This window comes from Manis pentadactyla, chromosome 11, assembly GCF_030020395.1.
Source record: "Manis pentadactyla isolate mManPen7 chromosome 11, mManPen7.hap1, whole genome shotgun sequence".
Lineage (NCBI taxonomy): Eukaryota > Metazoa > Chordata > Mammalia > Pholidota > Manidae > Manis > Manis pentadactyla.
Genome location: NC_080029.1, coordinates 29,437,328 through 29,451,736, shown reverse-complemented (window position 1 = coordinate 29,451,736; position 14,409 = coordinate 29,437,328). Strand labels below are relative to the sequence as shown.

Sequence of the window (14,409 nt, the reverse complement as noted above, 5' to 3'; positions counted from 1 at the left end):
CCCATTTCAATACTCAGAATCTGAGGTAGGTGCTCTGATGGCCCCACCATGCAGGTGGGTAAACTGGGCCTCCAAGTGATTGCATAAATTATCCAAGGTGATGTGCTACACGGCAGAGCCAGGACTTGAACCCAGGTCTGCCTGATGACAGAGGCTTAATTCGTTCCACCTAGCTAGAGCTTCTTATCTGACAAAGGCTCCGGGGGTCTGAGCTGAAATAACTGCAACGCCAGTAAAATCTTTGCCCAAGCCCCCGCGTGTCCCGGACTCTGCCTGAAACCTGACTGTGCTCGCCTTGCCCATTCCAGGATGATGGCGCATGCTCAGCGTACTTGCAGACCGTAAGCCTTACAGCTTGCTGTGGAAGTGTGGCAGCTCTTGACTCTCTCCTGCTTCCCTCAAGAAAGCCTTGGCCCACATGTTAATTTAAATATAAAGTGTTCATGAACCAAGTTTCAGATTCAAATTTGCACAAAGAAGATGACCATTAGACGCACTGGAAGCCAATAAAGCCCCTGATGCCTTCCAGCTACTGAGTCCCCTCCAGCCCTCCCGGGACATTCAGCAGCCCTCAGAACATTTATAATGCTATCTGATGGGTGCCACTGGACACCTGGCATTAACTCACTTCTCCCCCAAAGCCACACATCTGCTTGTTTTTCATATCTGTCTTTGTATTGAGAGGAAGGCAGTCGTCAATGGCAGCCACCCTCGGGGAACAGAGGCCACACCCACAGGGCCCTGATCATCCATTCCCCTGCCCGGAGGCCCAATCAGGGTAGCTACAATCAGCCTTCCCTCTTAATAAGCTGATTGTTGAGCTAAATCCAAGCACTCTCCACCTCGCCCTGGATGCTTTTGATTGACAAAACTAATCTCTCCTCCACCCCAACGTCTGCCGTTGTCCGCATCCTCTTGCAAATCGTACTCGGCTGCTGACAATTAGATATAAGACTTGGGATTCGGACGCAGGAGGGTCATGAGGTTGTGAATCAATCGTGGGGCTTGGGTGAGATAAACCGGGGGGGGCGCATCTCAGACACCTTGCCACAACCCTCAGTCTCCAGATTGATTTATGAGTTGGTAATAACCTCTCTTGGTCTCCTGCCCCCTATTATTTCTCATAATGCACAGGGAAGCTTTAAATTTCAGAGAAAGGGGAAGTGCAGGGTGTGAGCGGGCCAGGCTGGGACTGGAGGGGAGAAGACTCACCGGGGGTCTCCCGTGAGCTGGTCTTTTTCCTGGATCTTTCCTGCTGTGTGGGGCTTGGGTCCCTGAGGGGTGTGGTTGCCACAGGCCCATGGAAGCCAACAAACTGATGTGCCTGGCGTAGTGGAAAACCCCAGGGAGGTGGCCCTGGCAGGCCCTGGTTTAGAACTAGGTAGGCCATGGTGCTCGGAGGTCACTGGTTTCAAAATTATATTTGATGTGTCTGGATTAATTCCTCCAGATTGCTCAAAACTAAGTCAGACTGTGCAGAAGCCTACCAGTTAAGAAGGGAGAATCATACACTGAATCAAAGTGCATCAGAAGGTGCTTTGAACTCTGCAGTCCAGAAGCTAGTGGAGCAAGCAGCATGGACAGGTGGAGGTGAGAAGCAGGTGGAGTCTGTGAGCCCCAAAGAAGAGAGCTGAGCTTTCCCTTTCCTTCTCCTGACTGTCCGGCAGGTGACAGCCAGCTTGCACAAGAAAAGGAGATGGCTTTGAACTACTGACAAATAATTTTTAGAGCATTCATTTGTTGAGATTTCTTTTTACAAGAAAAGATGTGACTCTTGAAGGATAACAATGTTGATAGTCAAAAAACCCAAACTTTTCATCTAAAGCAGTGGTTGCAAAATGCACATGCAAGGGTGGAGCTGACTTGTGACGATGTTTTCATGGGCCACAAAAAATTGAAACTTTTAAAATGTAGTGAATATGTACATATGAATTGTATATATTATATGATGTATATTTGAATGTAACTACTGATCCATAAGCATTTAATTTATTAAACTGCAATTCCATGCCAGGTCCTTGGTTGGTTAGAACTGTGTAACAGAGCCCTGCTTTCTCAGAGCTACAATTTAGCGAGTGTTATATGTTGAACTGTGCTTTCCCAAAAATTCATATGTTGAAGTTCCAACCTTCAATACCTCAGAATGTGGCCTTATTGAGACATAGGGTCATTGCAGATGTAATTAATCAAGATGAACTAATGAGGGTGGTCCTTAATCCAATGTGACTGTATCCTTATAAAAAGGGGAAATTGGGCACAGAGGCGTGCACATGGGGAGAATGCCATGTGAAGAGGAAGGCAGAGATCTGGGTGATGTTTCTACAAGCCAAGGAACACCAAAGACTGCCAGCAACCGCCCTAAGCAAGGGGAAAGGCAAGAATGGAGTCTCCCTCACCGCGCTTAGTTGAACCAACCTCATGACACCTTGATCTCAGACTTCTGGCCTGTAGAGCTATGAGACAATAAATTTCTGTGGTGCAAGGCACTCAGTTTGTGTGAAAACTAATAGTAACCCCCAGAAACTAATAGAGAGGGGAAGCCAGATGCTAATCAAACAATCACGTTGTGGATGTCTAATTGCAAAAAGAGGTAAGTGCTCCAAAGAGAAGGGACCCCATTCTCTGCAAGTGAAAAGCCAAAGGACCCTGACCTGGATTTGGGAGCAGTGAACACTTTCCCGAGGCAGTTAGGCCCAGAGGACATGCAGGAGTCAGCTAGAGGTGGAGTGGACACAGGGAAGAGGTTACAGCCCAGGGAACAGCATATGCAAAGGTCCTGCAGTGGGATGGAGCGTGGTGCATTCTGGGAGGTGAGATCGTCCACGTGGCAGAAGAGGAGAGAAGGGAGGGAGAAGAGAAGGTAGAGATGATCAGGGATCAGAGCACACAGAACCAGAATGATGCTCACTTTGTTATGTCCACCTGCATTATGGGGTGGGGGTCGGGGGAGAGTTGGGGGTGGGGGGGCACCAGTTTTGCTTTCCATTCTCCCTTCCAAGAAATCTACATCCAGAGGAGCAGGGCCAGAAAAGCTGCCAGGCAGGGGTCACACTCCCTCAATGAAGCCCTGGCAGGCTCCTAAAGTTTGCCTACTGCAACTCCTTCATTTTCCTCTTCTCTCCACCAAGCTATCCATCAGCCGATTCCCTCCTAGAAGCATCAGAAGACAGTTTGAAATTCTCTAAGGCCTAAAATGAAAAAGCAGCAAATAACTCAAGAATTCCAAGCTGTTTCCCCCAGCCATGCAGATGACTTGGTTAGGTGTTTGGCTCCAACACAAGGCCCCTGAAACACATATTCCAGCAGTAGCTGCTGTGCATTAATGCTTATTCTGTAGCAGGCAGCGTGCCAGCACTGCACACACAGCATTTCCTTTGTCCCTCAGCGCCTATATGTCAGGTCCTATTATTGTCCTCATTTTCATATGGGAGATGAAGGCACAGGCACAGGTAGAGGACCTGATAAAAAACTGCCCGTTTCCGCAAATCCATGGGCCAGGGTTTGTATATGTGATCTTATTTTATCTTCTAGGTAGGCAGTATTTCCCGCAGTTGACCCACGAAGAAGTGGAGTTTGAGGTAGGTGCTAGTTAAGGGACCTGCCCAGGGTCACAGTCTGTGAGTGCCAGACCATGAATTGAACTCAGGTCTGTCTGACTTCATAAATACTACGCTTTATTGCTTCATATGCTTGGTAAGCAAGCACATACCTGTTATATTTGTCATACTTTTCCTTAGAAAAACTCAAGCCCATGGACCAAACAATACTCCTCAAAAATGCCATGAGACTTTTCATCACACCCGTTCTTCCACCTGTATTTCCTTGTGTCTTGCTGCCAGCCATTCATTGTGCACACCTTCTTAGCCCAGTTTAACATTTCTCATGAGGTAAGCTTTTTCTGCTAGCAAACTGTTGCATTTTTTTAATTGTATTTTTTTTTAACTAAGGCATAAAAGATCTAAAACTGCAAAGACTGCCCTATTTGGAGAGTCCTTCAGTTCACCTGCAAAATGGAGATACTAGGAATCTATTTACATCATAGGATTATTATATAGGATCATTCCCAAGTGTGCAGTATAGAAAGTGCTTATTAAATTTTTAGCTCAATAGCTAATAATAGTAGTAATTATTATCATTAAATTAGTATCTCTGCTTCAGGAAAAGAAATGAGTACAGAATATCACTTCTCCAATCATTCTTCTATATACTATTTGGAAAGTTATTCAGAGATTAAGAGGGGTAGAGTGGTATAGTGGAAATAATATTTGGCATGAGATCACCTGGATTCCAAACTTGGTTCTAATAGGTACTACTATTAAGCCTCTCTGGGCCTAATCTTTGAAATGGGTATAATAGTTATTATATTTAACCTAATTATTGTCAAGATGTTTTGTGAAAACATGGTCAAGTGTCTTCTGTGGCCTGGTATGCAATGGGCATTCGGGGATACCAATCCCCCTTCATAAACATTGGCTTGCATGTGACATCTCTGTGACAAGGTGGCATCAGCTGCCCTCCCCATGCATAGGCGCAGAAGAGACCTGGCAGGTGTGAGAGAATCCAGTGGGGTCTGAGCCACACCTTGACTGAGGGGTACCATGAGCTCACTCACTGCAGACACCACCTCATCTTGTGTTGGGTTCCAGTCACAGTTTCCTCAATGAAAGTGTTTTTCACTGTGAGAACTGATAAGTCAGATATATAAGATACCAAGTTTCAGGTAACTTGAAATTTGCAAGTGACTGGAACCAGGCTTTTAGCAAGTTTGCATAATCTAATATGGGCTCAGATTGATACAATATTTTGGGAAGACCAGGAGAAGGGTTTCATAGTAGAATCTCCTGGCATTCTGACTTATTTGGGAGGAAGCTCCAGATGTCCCTAAAACTTTGGAGGAGCTTAACACACCTGAAGATAAAGCTCAAAATAGAGCCCTTTCATCATAAGGGTCTCCCCTAAACCAGAAAGAGAACTCGCTAGAATACTGAAGGATCTTACTCAAATCCAGTTTATACTCATCTACAGTTAGAACAACTGGGAAGTCACCCAGTCTCACTCTGTGCAAGTAAGTAAGTTAGCAACCATGGGGGAGGTGTGCAGGCGGTCCTCCTTAGTCCAGGACCGTGGTGAGTGGCCCCATTAGAGTCCACAAAAGGCCACACCGAGGCTCTGGGGCTGGCCAGGTGGCAGAGAGAGGGACCAGCTTAAGGCCCATGAGTGAACCTCCCACTCTTCCCTCCACAGGAGGAAGATAGCTCTGGAGGCCTGCCTTCACTCCTCTGCCCTTTCCCTGGGAAGCAGAAAGTGCCCAGGCCAGGGGCAGGAGGAGGCTGTTCAAAGCCCCTGTGCCCTCTCCAGGTTGTGTCTGCAGCCCGATTCTCCATCCTCTCTCCACTTCCGTCTCACGGGCCAATTCTCCCCTCTCTCTTTGAAATGAAAAGTACTTTTCTCAGTGCAGTATATTAATGTTTTATGAACTCCAAATAATAACAAAACGTAAAGAATAGAAATCTGCCATGATTTGATCCTCCTTTCTCCCCAAGAGAACCTAAGGTTAACAATTTAAAGGTATTTCCAGAATCTTTCTTCTCCATACTTGTATGTACTATACATATGTCATTAATTGAACACAAAAATAAATATACATATTCTATTATAAAAATGTCATTTTATGATATACACCGTTCTCAATACGCTTTTTGTTTAATATAGTAGGTGTTTAATGAGATTTATTGTATAGATGAGCCATAATTAATTTATTCAATCCCTACTACAGAACTTTCACATTTGTGTCCAAACACCCTTCCAATAAGCATAATTATACATAAAAGAAATAATTGAAATACATACATGTAACAAAGATAAGAACAAGCATACTGCGTATAGAAACATACTAACAAGCCACTCCTGCTGTGGAGGAGTGTTTCCGGTGCCCTCTTTCATATTTCATGGATATCCCTGGAATATAGTTGATAAAATAACCTCAGAAAGAAAGCTTTCAGCCAAGCATTTCAGGACCTTTGGAAATAAAGGATGGCTATCCTGCATTTGTTCCTAATGTTCTTATGTTGGCTTTAAGTCCTTGGCAGGGCAGCTTGACTAAGAAAAGAACCAGAATCCAATAGTGGTAACAAAAGGCAACAATTGTAGATAGAAAAATAATCTGCATCAAATTCATCTTAGAACAGGAAGGACTAAGTGAACAGAGGAAGAAAGGAAAGAGAAGAGAGAAGAAAACTGCTTCCTCCTGATGGTGATTTGGACTATTGTTGCCTGATTCTATAGTGCAGTAATTGTCAGTCTCTTAAAGGACATACTATCAGGACAGATTTCCCTTCCTTGTTCCTGGGGCTGAGCATGTAACCGTTTCCTTCCTGCCACACTCCTGGAAGAGTGTGAGGGGGCGGGGAACACCCCAGGCCCGGGAGAATGGGACTGTGCCCGGCCCCGCGGCACTGCCGTGCCTGCTGCCCCAAGCCGTGCCCGCAGCGTGGGGAGGCCACGGGGACTGGAGCCGCTGCAGACAGAGTGCGGGGGCCCAGGACAGCCCACGGTGCAGCTCGGTCTCTCCGGGGCTTGAAGACAGTCACGCCAGTCCCCAGACGAAGACACAAACCGTCATGCGGGTTCCACCAGGGAAAAGAAACCCAAGTCTGTGGTCCCCGCGGTGCTAGCGGAAAAGGAAAGGGCATTTGTGGCTTTCCCTCCTTTCCCAAAAAAGTGCTCAAATGCAGTCCTTCTGCTCTGTGAACACGAACTGGGGCCTGAGGGCCTGGGGAGAACAATTAAGCCAGACACTGAGCGCACAAAGCCAAAAGGGGGTAAAAACCCAGACAATGGGGCTGAAGGCCGGCTGGATGGAGGGGGGAGCGGATGTGATAGCGAGGAAGGAGTTTCAATGTGAACGAATACTAATTAGTGACATGGATATTAATGATGACAGTAATTAACAGGGGAAAGGAAGGGCTGTCATTGTCCCAGGGTGAGTAATCAATCTTGGCAGGTGATAAATAATGGTTCAGCAAGCTCAGCAGAAAGATAATCCGCCTGCCCGGGGGAGAGCTGTTGCTGATGCGGGAAACCTCTCCGTTTCCAGGCAACCCACAAAAGAGAACTATTTTTCTTTTGAGGGGAAAACAGGTTAGAGTCTCTCCCCCACCCCCAGCTTGGGATTACAGTCCTTATTTGATTTCTGCTTTGTTCTTCCTTTCCTAGGACAAATGTTGAATTTGTATAATTTGGAGGAAATGGACACACACACACCAGCACACACAGACATACACTCCTTTCTCTCAAAGAATGTGAATGAATAGGAGGGTTTTGATCCAAAGTTTAGTTCAGAGATGCCATCCAGGAGCAAGAGTGGGGAGAAGCTTAGAAGTCTTGCTTTTGAGGTTGAAATGTTGGGAACACGTGGGGCCCTGTCAGCGGAGCACAGAAAGAGTAGGATGCGGCCCTGACAGTCTGTCGTGCGGGGTTCACACGCCTTCCAGAAAGCCGGAGAGGAACAAAATGTCCGGGCACTCGGAACTGTCCTGGTCTCACTTCTGGTGACCAGTCACAATTCTGAGAAACTTAGTTCCTGGAACAAGGCAATACCCATTAAACCCCTCTGCTGGCTCTCCTGGCTTTCGGGGGGAATCCATTCCAGGAGGGCTCTTAGCAGACCCTCTCTACACACCAAGCCTCAGACCCATGGCAGGACTCAGACATCTGAAAATGATGCCCTTTTCAGGCTATTTTCCATCAAACATTCCATCCTGAGCTGACAGAGACCCCTTCAAAGAACTGCACTGGTTTTAAGAGAGATCTTTGAGTAACAAAGGTGAATTAACCAGAAGTTCAGAACCTTCCAGAAAATTGGACTGCTCTGCTCCTGTGTCAACTGTGCTGCCCTAAGAACTCTAGTTCTAGGTGTCACATTTTCAAAGGGAGGCAAACAGAAAGGAACATATTCAAAGAATTATGACCAAAACAGTGAGGGATGCAGGCATGTTTCACCTGGAGAGGAAATCTCAGGAACACTGATAGTGCGTTGATGGACTGCTTCTAGAGTAAGAGATCTGGGTTTGTTTTTCTATCTTCAGAGGGCAAAACTAAGGCCGAAGAGAGGCATATAGAGGGGGATGAAGTTCTGTTCAGAGAAATCGAAATTACTTAACTGGAACGGGATGACTGGGGGAATTTGTGAGTTCCTAAGTACTAAAGTTTTTCTAAATGGAGATGAGAGTACCTCTTGGGTATAGTGGATAAGGCTCCTGTATTGGCTAGGATAGGAGTAGATAAGCTGTAAAAGTTCCTTCTGATTCTATAGCATCTTACTATGCTGATGGACAGTGACTGTAATGGGGTATGTGGTGGGGACTTGATAATGGGGTGAATCTAGCAACCACAGTGTTGCTCATGGACTTGTATATGAATGATACCAAAATGAAAATAATAAATTAATTTGTTAATTTAAAAAAAAAGTCCCTTCTGACTCCTAAGATCTTATCTCAGTTAAGGTTATACTAAATGCTGAAACAGATAAATCCCAAATTTCTGAAGCTGTAACACAATAAACTTTATTTTTCAGTCAGGTCAGAACCAAAATAGGCATCAACTTTCATGGTTGTTCAGGATCCCAGGCTCCTTCCAAGTTGGGCTCCTCCTCCCCTGGGCTCTTGGAGTCCTGTCATTTCAAGCAGCAAATGGGGAACGAAAGGGTATGGAGGTGTGGAGGGTCACAAGGGAGTTTTATGGTCTGGGTTTGGGAGTGACATATGTCATTTCCACTCACATTCCATTGTCAGAACACAGTCCACAACTGCAGAAGAGCCTGGAAATGTTATCTCACTCTAGCCCAGGGCATAGGGAAAGCCATTTTGGTGAGCCCATGGAAGTTTCTGCCTAAGAAACAGGGACATTTTCATTTAGGATGCATCCATGTCGGAAACAAGTAGAAAATTTTTCTCAGGCACCTGTGTGCTCACCTGTATTGCTTAGACCTTGTCAGTCAGGGTGGGGAGCTGGAGAGGCATCTTCCCTCAGGAGGTGTCCTGCAGACAGGTAGGATAGAACTTCACCGAGCCCTGCATTGAGGAAGTAAGTCATCGAAATCTGTACACTCAGGAAGTCCCCTACAGATGCTCCCTAAAAATGTGGACCTGAAATCAACGTGAGTCATCAGAAGTGAACACTTTGGAAAAGAATGGGATTGTAGCTATGGAAGCATACTGCTGGATGAAAAGGTTTGGCTAGGATAGAAACTCGTCAAATAGCACACAACTCTCTCAGTGTGTGCTAATTGGAATTATGAAATTGTTAAATAAAACGTGTTTCTTCTACTACAGGGTTGAACACCATGAGGTTTTCAGTTCCAATTGCTTTATCATTTCAGGTACTGACATTGTGCAGTGGCTTATGAAGAACCTTTCCATCGAGGACCCGGGTACGTGACCCTTAACCCTGACTTTATACCCCATGGTATCATAAACATCCCATAACCAAGTCCCAAACTAGATCCTCCTACCCACCTGAGAACTGAGCTTGTAAATGTGAATTCCAAGATGTGGAATCACTCTATTTATAAATAAAATTAATTTATTTCCTCCATGGAATATCTACCTAAAATTTAAATCTCCCTTTGAGGAAAGGAGCAACTATTTAGAATGCCAAAGAGCCCAATACAATAACGTGTGAAATGAGATGAATTCTCATTAGCTGCAGCAATTAAAGATAAGTTGTAGTGCTGTCACTGAACAGCCTTCTAGAGCCAGCTCTTAAACTTAGATTGCCTGATCCACAATTAAGATGTTTAATTATTTGCTAAGACTCCTTCTGTTTTCTGCTTCTGCAAGAAGTGAAGGAATGAGTTTTTTCAACTTTAATTCTGCATTTCAATTAGGAAAACCTTATCCAAAAACAACAACAAAACTCTGGCCAATAAAACAGTTTCCAAATCTGTCCCCCCACCAAAAAATAAGTAGTAAAATTTATTTCCACACTATAATTAGAAAATGAGGAGTTTCAGAGAAATGAAAATTCTAGATAAGTATTATCTTTGTTGTTAGTTGATACTTTTCTGAATTTATTTTGCACTCCCTGTCTTAACTGACTATTCATGAAGCTTGAAGGTCATATTTATAAATATCCACTAATGTATTCCAATTTTCTGGGGATTCAACCTATTTGCCCCAGATTAAATGGCCTCCAATTGTTATGCTTTTTAAACATTTTTTCCAGTGCCCTTTCTAGGTGTCTAACCTTCAGCTGTGATTCCTTGCTGGGATCACTATATAAACTTGGGAATTCCTGTATTTTAATCTGATGCTCCTGATATACCATTGACTATGAACAATACAATTTACATAGAGTTCAATTAAATATAGTTGCCAGAGATGTGAGTGCCAGAAAAGCAGGTCATTAATGGAAGTGACACTAGCCTTTTTCACCATCATGATTAATGGCTGCTCTCATGACTAGTGAAAATTCTTAATTCTAGTAAGGTTCTTAATCCACAGGGGAAAACTATGAATGCCAAGCCTTTTATGGAAGGAACCTAAATCCACACCCTACTGTTTCCCTTATGCAGCCTAGACTTCTGATGATCCACTTGTAAAAACTGGATTGAGCAAGTCTCTACCAATTTAGTTACATGTACTTAAAGTCAACTTTTCTTTTGATGATGATGCTGAACTAAGGAACACCTTTATTCATGGTGGTCTTTTCCCTTCCAAGAGCACTGTTTCCTTCACCCTTCTAAAATAATCATTGTATCTCTGACATGTATTTTATTATTGTTGTCAGTAGTAGTAAGTTGTTGTATTCTGAGAACACTGAGCCAGCTGGTGGTAGGAGAATAGGCTTCAGGAATCCTCTGACCCTGATATGAGAAGCTTCTTTGAAAGGTCTCAAATGATAAGCATCATATCTATGAAGGTCTATTCCATGGTGCCCTTGGGAGGACAGCAAGGTACTGGGGCCCTGTTTGGGCTTTGGAGAAGTGGTTTTGCAAGGAAATAAGAACAATTCACCAGCTGGGAATAGAAGAGCAGAAATGAGGCAGAAGCCCTGGGAAGCTGGGTGTATCCAGCATCTGCTCCTCCCTCCCTTCTTCCCTCCCATCTGCCACATTTCTAAGCAAAACCTCAAAGAATGTAATAAGAATTCTAGCTCCTGTATATATTGACAAAATGAAAGCACCTTCTTACTGGGTTTTGTTCTTCCTTCCCTGGGAAAGGAATAGCTGCAGGTGATGAAATCTCTTTTTTGCTGGACCCATGACTCTTGAAGCATACAGACTTTAAAAAGCAAACTGGTCATCACTAAGCAAATAAAATACAAATTCATTCATTCCGATTCTACCAGTGACAAGTATATGTTTCTTCCAAAAACAGATAGGTGGTTCTAAACAAGCAATATGAATTACATACAGCATCTTGAAAAGTTTGCAAATAAAGCCAAAACAAGTCACTTTAAAAAATTCAGAGCTTATTAAGTTAATTATTCCTAGAGACTCCTTATGCAATAATTTCCACATCCAAAATTTAGTTTTTACCAGTTAGCATCCTTCTCTATTCGTGAAAGATTGTCGTACATGGTAGAACCATTTAGATTTCTGATTATTTCTTAGCTCTACTCCAAATAAATGTAAACTCTTAACTGCTTTACATGAATCTATCTATAGCTGGTGCCAAGTAACAAAAACAACAGGTTGGTAGTGGTAAAAGTATAAATGTTTCCATCAGGTTGGCCTCCCTCAGCCACTGATCACGGCACTGCCCTTCGTCCAATTGTCTAAGAAAGGGCTGTTTTTACTCTGTCCACAAGAGAACGGTGATGCCCTCCTTATCACTGGTGGTACTGTCAGATCAGGGAATGCAATGTGAGTCCAAGATCTTTATGGGCAGTGAGGTTGCATGCTCATTGCTGGAGATGATTAAAATGAAAATATCAGTCAGCACTGCCAACACTTACTGACCACTCACCTGCCCCAGACCCTGCAAAGCCTTTTACATGAAACATCCCAGTTAAGTGCAGATTTATCTGTGCCAACACCCATGCTCTTAACTGTGAAACTAGACTTCCTTCTAGAAGTTTTGGTGAGTGTGAAGCAATGTCAGACTCTCAGAGCTTAGATCCAAAGGTGTCCCAGACATGTGGCAGCCCTTCTTAACCTTTGGTGTCTCCCCACAGCCCAATACAGTCATATCATAAAGTTATCAATCAAGCAGTCATGCAGTTATCTGGGGGTGATGGCAGCTGACTTCCGGTTGCCTTGTGCCTCTCCCTGTTTACATTTCAGCCTCATAGCCCTGCATTAGCTCCCTAATCACTTCTCTCTCTATGCTGTGTCCTTGCAGTTGAAGCAATACACTTGGGAAGCCTTATAGCTGCCCAGGGCTACATCTTTCCAATCTCAGACCACGTTCTTACCATGAAGGATGATGGCACCTTTTATCGTTTCCAGGTAGGCCTGCCAGATCTTCCTCCTGAAGAATGTTTTCTTTTCTTCATCATATGATCTCAGATTAGGACTACCTAAAAAAACTGAGGGTATTTAAGGGAGCAAACCTTACCTTCCACCAGCACCGGGAAAACGAAGCCAACTTAACTGGGCCACTTGTTGCTCCACTTGAATAATTGTAAAATGCCCTCATGGAGAACCTACTACTGTGGGGGCATTTTACACACACATATGAAGACATCAACCTTTGGTATCTCCCCACTTATTCTGAAGAACAAACTTTGGGGCCATTAATATCTCCCATTTTACAGATGAGAAACCTAAGGTGCTCAGAGATTTAATGTGGCATTTAGTAAATCTAGGAGGCAGACTTGATTTGACCCTAGGTCAGCCTTGATTTCCATCAAAGTCCTTGATCTTTCTATTATATCAGGCTGCCTTCCTGGTGTGAAGTTCCTATTGGTTCCTACTAACCTTTCCCACCCATTTTCCATTCCTTTCCTCAGATCCTGTCCTAGAAGGAATTGGAACAGAGGATAAGGGGTGGTGTCAAGGTCAAAACCAAAGGGTTCAGGATTGGAGCTTTTCAGAAAAAGAGGTCAAAGGGTGTCTCAGTCTACTTGGGCTACCATAACAAAATCCCATAGACTGAGTGCTTAAACAACAGAATTTATTTCTCACAGTTCTGCAGGCTGGAAGTCCAAAATCAAGGGGCCAGCCAGGCTTGGTTGTGGGGAGAGCTGTCATCCTGGCTTTCAGACAGCCCTTTACTTCTCACTGTGGACTCACATGGTAGAGAGAGAAAGAGAATGAGCTCTCTGCTGTTGCCTCTCATAAAGACACTAATCCTATCAGATGTGGGCTCCACCCTTATGACCTCATTTACCCTTAGTTACTTCCTTATTCCAAGTACAGCCATTCTGGGGATTAGAGCTTCAATGTATTAATTTTACAGAGCTATAGTTCAGCCCATAGAAAAAGATTAAATGAACTTGGAACTTATGTACCCAGTAAACCATGCCATTCTGACTTTTATATTAGATTTCTGTTGTCCTGGGTTAAAAAATTTTTGCTCTATAAACCAGCATTTCTCATTTTCATATTTATTTTGCTTACCTTGGATTTCATTTCTCAATACCTAGGTTAAAATGTTGACTAGCCTCCAGTGTATTAAGAACAGGAGGCAGTTGGGGTGTGGTGTCAGCACAAAAGAGATGGGGACAGAGACTGTCACAGGGAGAGGTCTTCACTGGGGGTCAGAGAGGGCAAGTGCCGGCATGCCTGAGACCTGACACATGTGCTCTTTTGCAGGCCCCATACTTCTGGCCTTCAAACTGCTGGGAGCCTGAAAACACTGACTACGGTGAGCCATGGAGCCAGGCCCACACTTAGCTTTAATCTTGGGAGTGCAGACCACAAATGCTTGTTGTCTGTGTGACCACTGCATGGGGAGAAGGGGTCTTTACTCTCCCTAGTCCTTTTTCATACAGTTGATATGTAATAAACTTCCTGTTCCACATAATGAAGAAAAGCAGAGCACACTGCAAGATACAGCCCTTGGGAGGGAAGAGAGAAAGGGGAGAAAAGCTCTCTTAAGGGTGGGTGATATCTTCATTCCATGGGGCAGTGGGGAACTAGGATGGTGGCTGCTGACCACACCTTCCTGGGGTGGATTTCAGGGAGGGCTGGATCTAGGGGCCACCTCCGCCAACTCTTTCTAACTTTACAGACTTATTTATAATTCATTGGTGGCTTTGATAATTAGCAGTTAGGTGAAGAGAGACAGACCAGGGAGGGGAGTACTGAAGTTACCCTGGGCTAGGAAAATAAAGAGTGGGTAAAGTTGTGGGCTGGGCAAGTAAGGAGTTAACTTCCATCCAAACAGGGAGCTTAGACTCTTACCATATCCTCCCCATGGAGACTTTTTAATATTGCTCTGTGACAACCCTCTAAAAAAGTGA

General features: G+C 44.2%; 1 protein-coding gene across 5 annotated transcripts in view; it reads left to right on the top strand.

Annotated features, from left to right (window-relative positions):
- The window catches only part of RGS6 (regulator of G protein signaling 6), a 537,833-nt gene that overhangs the window by 438,044 nt on the left and 85,380 nt on the right, over window positions 1-14,409 (top strand). For all 5 annotated transcript variants that reach the window (XR_005030466.2, XM_036913306.2, XM_036913305.2 and 2 more), the window contains exons 4-6: window positions 9,380-9,430; window positions 12,345-12,451; window positions 13,760-13,811. Coding sequence is in view for 4 of the 5 variants with exons in the window: in XM_036913306.2 (XP_036769201.2) it covers window positions 9,380-9,430; window positions 12,345-12,451; window positions 13,760-13,811 (210 nt within the window). In the remaining variant the exon portion in view is untranslated. The remainder of the gene's footprint in view (window positions 1-9,379; window positions 9,431-12,344; window positions 12,452-13,759; window positions 13,812-14,409) is intronic.